We start from the raw sequence: 12110 nt of genomic DNA on the forward strand, positions 1-12110 counted from the left end.
GATTTTACAAATGTATAATGCCATATATCCACCGTTATATATCGTACATAATAGGTTCACTTCCCTAAAATCCCCTGTGCTTCACCTGTTCATCCCTTCCTCCCTCCCCACCCCTTTACACCTGACAACCACTGGTCTTGTTAGTGTCTTTGGTTTTACCTTTTCAAAAATGTCATATAGTTGAAATTATACAATACAATACAATTATACAATAGACTGGCTCCTTTCACTTAATAATGTGCATTTAAGGTTCCTTGATGTCTTTTCATGGCTTGATAGCTCATTTGTTTTCATTGGTGAATGATATTCCATTGTATGGAAGGGACAGAGTTTGTTTCCTTGTTCATGTATGAAGGATATCTTAGTTACTTCAAATTTTGGAATAAAGGTTACGAATAAAGGGGCTAGAAACATTCATGTGCAGGTTTTCGTATGGTCTGTCCATTTGCTTTTTAATAGCAATGTTTCCAACAACTGATTTTGCAGCTGTGGGAAATTACTTTACATTTAAAAATGTGGGGCACGTAAGAATATTTTATTAAAAGATTAGACGTTTTTAGAGCTTTTAGTGACTGAAGTGACAGAGAGCCACATTATGTATGGATCATCTAGTCAAGCCCTCACAGCCTAAGTAGAGAAAACAAAGACCTCAAGAGGCTAAACAACCTCTCTGTATGCACACAGCCAGCTGATGGCAGTGCAGAATTGAGAAGCTGAGAAGAGGGACAGTCTCAATCCAGTCTGCTCATACAACCCTAACCTCATGACCAAGGCAGATGCTGGAGAGTTCTAGTCTTCTATAGCCTGAAATGGGATGGGCTTAGATAATATGGCCCCTTGATGGAGACAGAAGAAGAGTTGAAATTCCAGCAGTGAAGTATTGAGGAAGGCATCTGTGTGTCCTGAAGTTCCCAAGATTGACAGAACAATGAAGGGAAAAGGCAGACCTGGAGGTCTGGTCATGTGGAAGGGAATGTTATTAGCCTATACATTTGGAGAGTAGAGAGACTTGTTCCACTTTTTGTGTCAAACATTGTAGCAAAGGTAGACTGTATAGATCAGTTTTGCTTGTTGGAGACTCTTCTACATCCACTGAATCCATACTGAGTGAGATTTTAATTAAAGACTGCTCATTACTGAGCTGGGCCCTGTATAGGACAACAGTTTTAGGAGGTGGAGAAGGGAGCAAGTGATTTGGAACCAAAGAACACTTCTTGTTGTTTCTACTTTGCAAAGTGAAGGCAATGGACTGGCCTTCTCCTGCAGTGAAGGAGAAGGAAATGGAGAAAAAAGGAAAAGGTGGAAGAAGAGAAAGTAAAGAAGGAGGAGAGGAAAGAGGAATAATTCATTTCTCCCCCAATTTTACATTAGGAAACTGTGTATAGAAAGTGGAGAAAAGGTCTAGTATTTTATTTATTTTCTTCTAAATTGCCTACCAGGATCAACTTAAAGGATTAATTATACAAGAATTTGAAAATTCTATGAACAAAAATGTTGTACTGACCACAAATGTAAGAATGTAATGTGCTTTTAAAACTCTATCACCTTTACATTTTGTCCAAGAAAAAAATTAGGTCTTATGTTACTAGTATCAATAATTCTATTGTATGTTTTGTTATTTGCTGTTTCTGGGATTTAGAATGCATTTCTAATGTGGGAGACTATATACTGGAGAATGCAGACTAAAAAAATAATTTAGAACACAGTGCAATGCTAGATTTCAGTTTAATACAGATATTATAATTTATGAAATCCTTGAAAGTGTAAATAAATGGAAATATTTTTTTTGTAAAAAGACTGAGCTACGTGTTACCATGGATACTGAATGTTGCTTAGAGTTCTATTCTTTTCTTAGCAAAGACCATCTCAAACATTAAGACCATGCTATATTCTCAGAATCTTATTGGATTTATGAAACAAAATCATAATAGTTGGCTACAATTAAATCTGGTTCCAAGAGATGCATCTTTGCTGGCTGCTGATAGTAAAAGACAGTGATACTTGTAGCCATGTCATGTGATTATGCTGCCATGGGTGGATTTGAGGCCATATGAAACAAACGATATGTGATTTTCAAGTTAGTTTTTCCCACAATATGAATGAACTTCTGGAGATACTTGAGCAAGATATGATCAGTTCTCTCTTAAGGTTTGCAGGTGTACTTTTCTGTAAACTGAGTTATGATTATTGGTTAAAGAATTTTTAGGCCATGGTTGAGGTTAAAAGAAAATCTATTTTGGAATTATATACCATTAGCTAACTACATATGTTTTTTGGCTTTTATGATAGTTCTAGAAACAAAAGATGAAGTAATTGTTCTGTCTGCTAGGTCATTTTCCCTATGTTGGATGAACAATAAAGTTCGGATTATTTGGTAGATTATTAGATACAGATCTAAAATAGGTTGCTTGCAACAGAAAGCAGATTTCTTTGGTTCTTTCTTTTATTTATCCTTGCCTCCTCTTTGGTAAAACATTCAGAGTAAAGTCAGTTCTGTAACTAGTGCTACTGACTATAAATAAAGCCCTAAAACAGAACCTCTTCGTGAGGTGGTTTTAGTGCTGACAGAGTATACATCTACCACAAGGAAGGAATAATGAAGAGTCTAGACATTGGGGCAAGTGGAAGCAAAGTTGCACAGGTTTTAACTTGACTTTCCTTTTGCTATTTTTGCAGTCTACCTTCAACCTGGCAACTTACATGGGTGGGTTTATCATTATAATACATTAAACATAAAGATCCTGCTTCCATTCCACACTTGCAAAATCATCTGGTCCTAAAAGGACAGAGGAAGAAGCCAGGGCTCCATTATACACATCTGAGAATGCTTGGCATAGTTCATACTTTATGCTAGAATACCAAGTTCAATAATACTACTTGAAGTAGTTTATTTGATCAAATGATGTGAAAATATGGACAGGTGAAAAACAAAAAACTTCTCTTGACGAATCCATCACTTTAAAATATAATGTTCACTATAAATTGGTGGTAAAACACATATTTTAAATTTTGTGGTTTTTTTTTAAAGGTTTTCTGAGTTAATTTAATGCTGCAAGATCTAAATATTCAAATTGAATCATAGCATTATAAGGGAGAAAAAAAAACTAAAATCATAAATAGATTAAATGATTTTCATCATTCCCTCCACCCTCCATCCAAAGTAATTTTAGTCCAAGGGAATACGAAATAGTTGGTAATCAGCTATCTGGATGGGTTGATTCATCCACAGAGGGGTTGATTCATTCAGTAATTGAATGAGGGTATCAGGTAATTTTGTTTTCTCTGTTGGGCATATCTAGATTATCTCACAGTTACTGGGATTACAAATTATAAGGAAAAGGCCTAAGTATATTCAAACTATGATACTGAAAAGGAAACTAAACACTGACCAAATGGGATTTATCCCCAAGGTCAACATTCAAAATCAATTAAGGAAATCATCATATTGACATGCTAAAGAAGAAAAAAAAAACACATGATCATATAAAAATGCAGAAAAGACATTTGGCAAAATTTAACACCGTTCATGATAAAAATGTTCAGCAAACTAAGAATAAAGGAGACCTTTCTCAACTTGATAAAGATCTATGAAAAACTGACAACTAGCATCACCCTGAACAGTGAGAAACTTGAGGCTTTTCCACTAACGTCAGGAACAAGGCAAGGACGTTCTCTCTCACCACGTTTTTATTTTAACATCATAGTGAAAGTCTTAGTGCAATAAGACAAGGAAAGGAAATAAAAGGTGTAGAGATTGGGAAAGAAACTGTCTTTGTTCACAGGTTATCTGATAGTCTATATAAAAAATCCAAAAGAATTGACAAAAAGCTTCTAGAACTAATAAGCAACTATATAGCAAGTTTGCAGGCTATAAGGTTAGCACACAAAATTTAGTCACTTTTGTATATGCCAGTAAGGGACAAGTAGAATTTGAAGTTAAAATCACAATGTCATTTACATTAGCAGCAAAAAAAACTGAGAAGCTTAGGTATAAATCTAACAAAATATGTATGAGATGTTTATCAGGAATACTATAAAAATCTGTTGATGGAATTCAAAGAACTAAATCAATGGAGGGATATTCTATGTTCATGGTAGGGAGATTGTCAATATGTTCAGTTCTTTTTAACTTGATCTACAGATTCAGTGCCACCCCAGTCAAACTCCCAGCAAATTATTTTTTGGATATTGACAAGTGGATTTAAAATTTACATGGAAAGGCAAAAGAGCCAGAACAGCCAACACATTACAGAAAGAGAAGAACAGAGTTGGAGAATTGATACTAACTTCTAGACTCAGTATAAAGCTACAGTAGTCAAGATAATGTGGTATTAGTAAAAGAATAGGCAAATAGATCAATGGAACAGAGCCCAGAAATAGACACATAAAAAATATACTCAACTGATCTTTGATAAAGGTGCAAAGGCAATGCAATAGACCAAAGATAATCTAGTTTCTTCAACAAATGGATTTGAAACTACTGAATATGCAAAAAAAAAAAAAAATCTAGACACAGACCTTATTCTCCTCACAAAAACTCAAAATGGATAGACCTAAATATAAAATGCAAAACTGTGGCGGCCTGGGTGGCTCAGCGGTTTAGCGCTGCCTTCAGCCCAGGGCCTGGTACTGGAGACATGGGATCGAGTCCCACGTTGGGTTTCCTGCATGGAGCCTGCTTCTCCCTCTGCCTCTCTCTCTCTCTCTGTCTTTCATTAATAAATGAGTAAAATCTTAAATAAAATAAAATAAAATGTGAAACTATCAAACTCCTAGAAGTTAACCTAAGAGAAAACCTAGATGATCTTGAATGTGGCAATGACTTCTTAGATACAACACTAAAGGAAAAATTCACAAAAAACAATTGATAAGCTGGATTTCATTAAAATTAAAAATTTATGCTCTACAAAAGACAGTATCAGGACAATGAGTCCATCCACAAGATAGGAGAAAATATTTGCAGAAGATATATCTGATAAGGGACTGTTATGCAAAATATACAAAAAGCTCTTTAATCTCCACAATAATAAGTGACCCCACTTAAAAATGTGCCTCAACAGACACTTCACCACAGAAGATATACAGATTTCATATAGCATATGAAATGATGTTCCACATTATATATCATCAGGGAAATGCACATTAAAACAATGAGATACCACTACACATCTATTAGAATGGCTAAGACACCAATTGTTGATGAGGATGTGTAGCCATTGAAACTCTCCTGCGTTGTAGTGGGGATGCAAAATGGTACAGACATTTAGAAAGACAGTTGGGCAGTTTCCTGGAAAACTAAACATACTCTTACCATACAATCCAGCAATTGCATGTCTTTATTTATCTAAAGGAGCTGAAAAATTATGTCCACACAAAAACCTGAATATGGATATTTGTAGCAGCTTTATTCATAATGGCCAAAACACGGAAGCAACTGAGGTGTCCTTCAGTAGGTGAAAGGGTAAATTGTGAAAGAGGCAGACAATAGAATATTACTCAGTGTTCAAAAGAATTGAGCTATTGAGCCATGAAAACGCATGGAGGAATCTTAGGTGCATATTAGTAAGTGTAAGAAGTCAGTCTGAAAGGGTTACACACTATATGATTTTAAATATATGATGTTCTGCAAAAGCTGAAACTATGGAGACAAAAAAGTAGTGGTTGCCAGGGGTTACAGGCATGGGAGGGATGAACAGACAGCACAGAAGATTTATATGGCAGTGAAAATATTCTGTGTAATGCCATAATGGTGGGTGTATAATGGTGGGTGCATAATGGTGGGTGCATAATGGTTGGTGTATAATGGCGGGTGCATAATGGCGGGTGCATAATGGCAGTGCTAATGTCATTTGTACATTTGCCTGATTTCAAGAATGTGCACAGAATGTCCAAGAGTGAATCCTAATGGAAACTATGGACTTTGGGTGATAATGATGTTCAATGTACAACTATAAATTATAACCAAGTACTACCCTAGTGGGAGATGTCAGTAATGAGGGGGGCAGTTTTACATGTCTGGGGTGAGGGGGTATATGACAAATTTCTGTACTTTCCTGTCAGTTTTGCTGTGAACTACAACTGTGCTAAAAAAAAAGTCTATTTTTAAGTTATCATATGGTTAAAAAAAAAAAGACACTAAGTACTTCCATAAATGTAGGTGTTCAACTATAAAATTCTTATTGATAAGATGTCTTGTGACATGAGTATTTTTAGTAAATACTTGTGAAGTCTAAAGAAATCATCTGCTGGACATTGTGTTTTTAATTCTTAGGTCAGATGTTGCCCTTTTGTATAATGATCGCTCTGTCCTAGAGAATCACCATGTGAGTGCAGCTTATCGACTTATGCAAGAAGAAGAAATGAATGTTTTGATAAATTTATCCAAAGATGACTGGAGGTGAGTTTCAAAGGAAGCGTGGAGGAAATTCAATTTTGGGTAAAAGTTAAATTATATAAGTTAAAGTGAAGAAAACAGAAGAAAGTCAATCCCATACTCACATTATAAAAATTCCCCTTGACTGGATGATTTTGAGGATTAGTACCTAGAAGATGTTCAGGAGCCAGGCTCGGCTGGTTGGAGTTGAGCTATTTCCCAGGCTAATTCCACATCTGTCTACATCATAGCCAGTCCGTAAGACTGCACACCACACAGCGAATACTTAGGGTACATAATGATGTGCTCTCGGGAATGGAGCTCTGCTTAATTGTACCAATATGTGCTCCTAAAAAATTCAAAATCTTAGTGAATATGGATTCCTTCATATATTACTTTTCTCTATGTGGAATTTAGCTTTTAAAAAAAATTTAAAAATTCACTGTTTGAGGAAAAAAATTACAAATATGCTAAAATGACCCAGAAGCAGAGGGAAATCTTAACTTGTTTCTCCAAGGCATCTGTCTGCCAAAAAAAAAAAATCATGGATTGATGATAACTTATTGTCATGTAGAGGGAAATAACAAGATGTACCCCTACCACTTAGCATAACTTCCTTCTTGATCCTTTGGTCATCATCAGCTGGTTCATCTGATGAAAAAAATCTGGCCTGCCAGATTTAGCAAATAAAAATAAGGGATGTCCAGTTAAGTATGAATTTCTGATAAACATAGAAATTTTTAGTGCAAATACATCTACATATCCCTACTAGTCAATGAGACCTACTTATACTTAAAAAAAATAGCCCTATCTTTAACAAGGATTTTGTTAAAAGTTAGATAATGAGCCAGAAAGTTTCCTATTTAAATATCAGGGGGTTTTCATTTTTTTCTTTAAATTGAGGTAGAAGAAAAGAAGTGCCTTGGGATCAAGAACTGCCTGAAAATAAATGAAGGAATATAGAATAAATAGTTAATTCAAGGTTTAAAACAAGCTCTAATTTCTGATGGTTACTTGTCCCAGTACTCAAGCTTTCTGTTTTTTTCAAGGCCATTTTTGAAGCTGTGTAAAAAATATGGGCTCCCTGTTGCAACTGTAGAAGCAGATCTAATGTCAGTGGAAGGAAGCACTTAGTTTTGGGAAGCTGGTTTGGGCCTTTCATTTTATTCTGCAAGAAATGATATCCCAGTTGGGTTTCCATCTAAGAAAGCGAGCATCTAATTGCAAAAGAATTTTAAAGCTACAGCTACTGGGCTACGTAGAGAATAGAAGGGCAAAGGTAGGAGTAGGGAGATAAGTTTGGAAGCATTTCCTATGGTTCAAAAGATGATTATTTACATTTTGAGTATTAATTTTTCACCAGTGATTAGTATTCCCAGAGGTAACATTTATATTACTAATTTTTATGGATATTCCTTTCAGTTAACCTCTTTCCTTCTCAAAGTTGATTCTGTTGCTACTTCAGTGTGATTTTTTTTCCTACTACCTTTTTGTCCTTTAACATCTTTACTATTCTAACAATTTATTCCTGTAATATTTTATAGATTTTCTGTACAGTAACTTCTCAGAATCATCCTAATTGTATGTTTTTATAGAATTGTTTTAACAAATACTATACTACCATATAGATTGTAGAATTTAATTGATCCAATATTGTTTCTTAAAAGCTACCAAAGATGCATTTGCTAGTATAAACTTGATAACGTTTTACCACAAATTAAAATATGAATAGCTTTTTAAAGACTTGTTGGTTGTCTGTTTGCATACCTATTTATTTCTCAATGTAACTTAAACAATAAATGCAACAATTAAAAATTTTGATAAGGAAGACTCATAAATAAGTAACATTTCCCTTATGCACTATTTTGCTTAGTTTATTGATACATTATTAGTTGATTATTGATAATATCTAGCATTTACTCATCACTTATTTGGAAAGTACAATGCACCAATTTTGTAGATTTCATAAAACTTTCATCTCATTTTTCCTTAGAATGAATATTTTGGTTCAGTTGCTATTGTAATATGGGTCTCTTCATAATTCCAGAGAAAAAATGTAATTAAGAATAATTTTATTAACTATCTTTAGTTTCCTTTCCTTTAATATCTGGGTAAAAGTGTTCTGTATGCAAGCTATCCAGTATTGTCAACAGTAACCAGAGCATTGATATCTCACGGTGCCCATCTAAAAATTCAGTTGAATTGAGCACTCATAATTTTCAGCAAGTACCTCTAATATGTGATTGTTTTAAAAACAAATCATTCAATCATACAAACTTTAGGTTAAATATCTTTGACACAAGATTATAATTCAACTTGACCACATACCTTTTCTTTAGCTTATTACTCTATTAGCCATGCCACAGAATGAAAATAAAATATGATTTCCAGTGTAAGTGACCTTTTTATCTATCCGTAGTGAGCAAGCAATGAATTGTAGAACATGCAAGCCTTTGCTGAGCTAACTAATTTCCTACATAGTGTGAGAATGAGTTATTCATGCACAAGTTTTGTGATATGGTCCCTGCATTTATAGCTTAGATTAAAATTTGATTAAAATTTCAATAGTACCAATAGCTCTGTCTACAATAGATTGTAGAGTCAGGGTACCAAACGCTGAAATAGAGAATCCCCACTCACTTTAGCATCTTGGCTTCCCTGGGGGTCTTATGATAGAAGTGGTGCAAGTGTCAGCTTTAAGGAGTGTGAACTCTTGGGGTTGAATCTTATCTCTGCCATCTACCTGTGTGACTGGGCAAAACTCTTATCCCCTCTAGTGTGCAATAATAATAATATCTCATCATTTAAAGCACGTAGGACACTGCTTGGACTGGATATATCCTGAATGAATAGTGGTGGTTTTAATAATAGCAAATACTGCATTTATTTTTAATTAAAAAAAATTTTTTTAGGTTGGTCAGGATCCCTTCAGATAGAAAAACAGTATTTGGGAATTATGGGTAGGGGAGGGTTGTGAATGTGTGTGGGGAAAGCATCCAGTTCTTTAAGGGGACATGTTAAACAGCATCATTCACAGATCACTCTCCTGGCAACTTCCTAAAGCCATAAGAATTAAAGGGTGAAATAACGTCAACGTTTGTGAGCTCTTTTACATGTAAAGTAGCATCTTTTGTGCTCATATCCATTAAGAAAAATAAAATTTAATTAGCAATATTTAAGGAAATGTTTTACTTGGGAATCATCAAGGGCCAAATGAACCTTTCTTCTTTTGATGACTCCACAGGGATCTTCGGAACCTAGTGATTGAAATGGTTTTATCTACAGACATGTCAGGTCACTTCCAGCAAATTAAAAATATAAGAAACAGTTTGCAGCAGCCTGAAGGGTAGGTTATTTTCTTCTGTCATGTTAAAGTTCCATGAGCTTAGACTCAGAAAAGACTGTAATTTGTTACTTTGTTCTGATAATTTGAACATGTCCTTGGTTTGACAGGATTGACAAAGCCAAAACTATGTCCCTGATTCTTCATGCAGCAGACATCAGCCACCCGGCCAAGTCCTGGCAGCTGCACTACCGGTGGACCATGGCCCTGATGGAGGAGTTTTTCCTACAGGTGCCTCTTTCACAATATGTGCAAATGTTTTTGGAAATAGTGACTATGCATATTGGCATACTTTCTATACACAATCCAGGACTTGTGACTTACTCTTATCAACTGGCCACAACACATTCTTTAGACTTTAAGCAGAATTTATTAATCTTTCAGATAAATGTATTTCATAATCCTGTGTGGCATAATATATGTTTTGAAGAAGAGAATCAAGTCTTGGATCTCAGATGCCACCCCAGGAAAGAAGGAAGGAAGGAAGGAAGGAAGGAAGGAAGGAAGGAAGGAAGGAAGGAAGGAAGGAAGGAGGGAGGGAGGGAGGGAGGGAGGGAGGGAGGGAGGGAGGGAAGGAAGGAAGGAAGGAAGGAAGGAAGGAAGGAAGGAGTGGAGGGAGGGAGGAAAGAAGAAAGAAAGAAAAAAATTAGCATCATTGTCTACTGTTAAGAGATAGCAAATATCTTTTATTTTCTTTTTTAAAGTTATTTAAAAGATTTTACTTATCCATTCATGAGAGACACACAGAGAGAGGCAGAGACACAGGCAGAGGGAGAAGCAGGCTCCATGCAGGGAGCTGTATGTGGGACTCCTTTCAGGGACCCTGAGATCACAACCTGAACCAAAGGCAGACACTCACTCGACCACTGAGCCACCCAGGCACCCAGCAGATACCTTTCATCATAAAATGGGAAAGGAGAGGATATATAGCACTGCTGTATACACCTTGTTGGTTAAAATTTAGTTATATATGCATAGTTGCAAGGGAGGCTGAGAAATGTAGTTTTTTGTTAGATGGATGCATGCCTGAGTAAAAACTAAATTATTATATGAAAAAGCAAGCTTGGACATGGGGAATGGCTAGCGGTCTCTACCACAGTATACTTTTTAAAAATAGTATCCCTGTTCTGTTTCCACTCCCACCTGAGGTACCACAATACAATTATGATGTTAATTACCCAGAATTAGTATCAGTTCCCAAAGATAAAGGCTCAGTTTTCCCTAAGAGTGGCTTCACTTCAAGATGCCAACCTCAAGAGGGGCCCTAGGACACCAGCCCTTCTGACCACTGGTTATAAATTCAAGGTTTCCCATGACCTTCTTCAGGTTTGATAATTTGTTAGAGTGACTCAACTCCAGAAAGCCCTATACTTATGGTTATAGTTTAATTATAAATAATATAATAAGGAATGGCCAATTGATATTACATCTTTCTTAAGACATGAAGACTGAATATATTACTATATTTGTAATGTAATTGTCAATGGCTATGATAACATGGTTTCACTTTAAAATAGCCTTGCATAGTCCTAGAGAAAATTACCTGGTAGCATCTTCCAAATTTAAGTATTTAAATACTAAAAACAGTTTTTAAATATTTTAATACATTTTGTGGTTAAAAAAAACACACCACAAATGTTAAAACCTATCCAGTTCTACAGGCCAACTGTATACTATGGTCAAATAAAAATTATAATTTCATGTATTCAACCAGATACTTAACTAGAAAATTGTAAATCTAATGAGAACTTAGAGATCTTTAAGAACAATTTTATCATATGAGAGAGAAGAAAAATAGAAATATGAAAAGACAGAATGACTTCGTTCAGGTTAAGAAAAAAATTTAAATATTTTAAATGATCATGAAAACACAACCTGTGAAATTTTGTCAGATACAGCTAAAGCAATGCTTAGAGGAAATTTTATAGCTTTAAATACTCATATTAGAAAAGAAAAAAGTATGTATCAATTGCCTGCTCGTCCACTTAAATAAGCTGGGAGAAGTTAGGAAAATTAAACCAAAATAAATTGAGGGAAGGAAGTAACAAACATAAAGTAACAAACATAAAACACTTAAATAAGCTAGGAGAAGTTAGGAAAATTAAACCAAAATAAATTGAGGGAAGGAAGTAACAAACATAAAAGTGGAAATCAATGAAATAGAACAAAGACAAACAATAGCAAAAATTAACAAAGAAAGCAATTGGTTCTCTGAAAAGTATAATAAAATTATTAGCAAGTTTAAAAAGAGAAAAAAAACATAAATTATAAGTAAAAGAGAAGTTATCATTATGGACCCTACATATAGCAAAAGGATAAGGAACCTTATGCACAATTTATGCCAAAGCATTTGACAACTTAGAAGAAATTGTCAAATTCTTTGAAAGATATAAA

At 34.9% G+C, this 12110-nt stretch overlaps 1 protein-coding gene across 7 annotated transcripts in view; it reads left to right on the plus strand.

Moving 5' to 3' along the window:
- Positions 1–12110, plus strand: part of PDE1A (phosphodiesterase 1A) — a 335038-nt gene that overhangs the window by 278817 nt on the left and 44111 nt on the right. For all 7 annotated transcript variants that reach the window (XM_072811394.1, XM_072811390.1, XM_072811389.1 and 4 more), the window contains 3 exons: positions 6272–6397; positions 9618–9719; positions 9827–9947. In XM_072811394.1, the coding sequence (XP_072667495.1) occupies positions 6272–6397; positions 9618–9719; positions 9827–9947 (349 nt within the window). The remainder of the gene's footprint in view (positions 1–6271; positions 6398–9617; positions 9720–9826; positions 9948–12110) is intronic.

The sequence above is a fragment of the Canis lupus genome, chromosome 34 (genome assembly GCF_048164855.1).
Source record: "Canis lupus baileyi chromosome 34, mCanLup2.hap1, whole genome shotgun sequence".
Classification (NCBI taxonomy): Eukaryota; Metazoa; Chordata; class Mammalia; order Carnivora; family Canidae; genus Canis; species Canis lupus.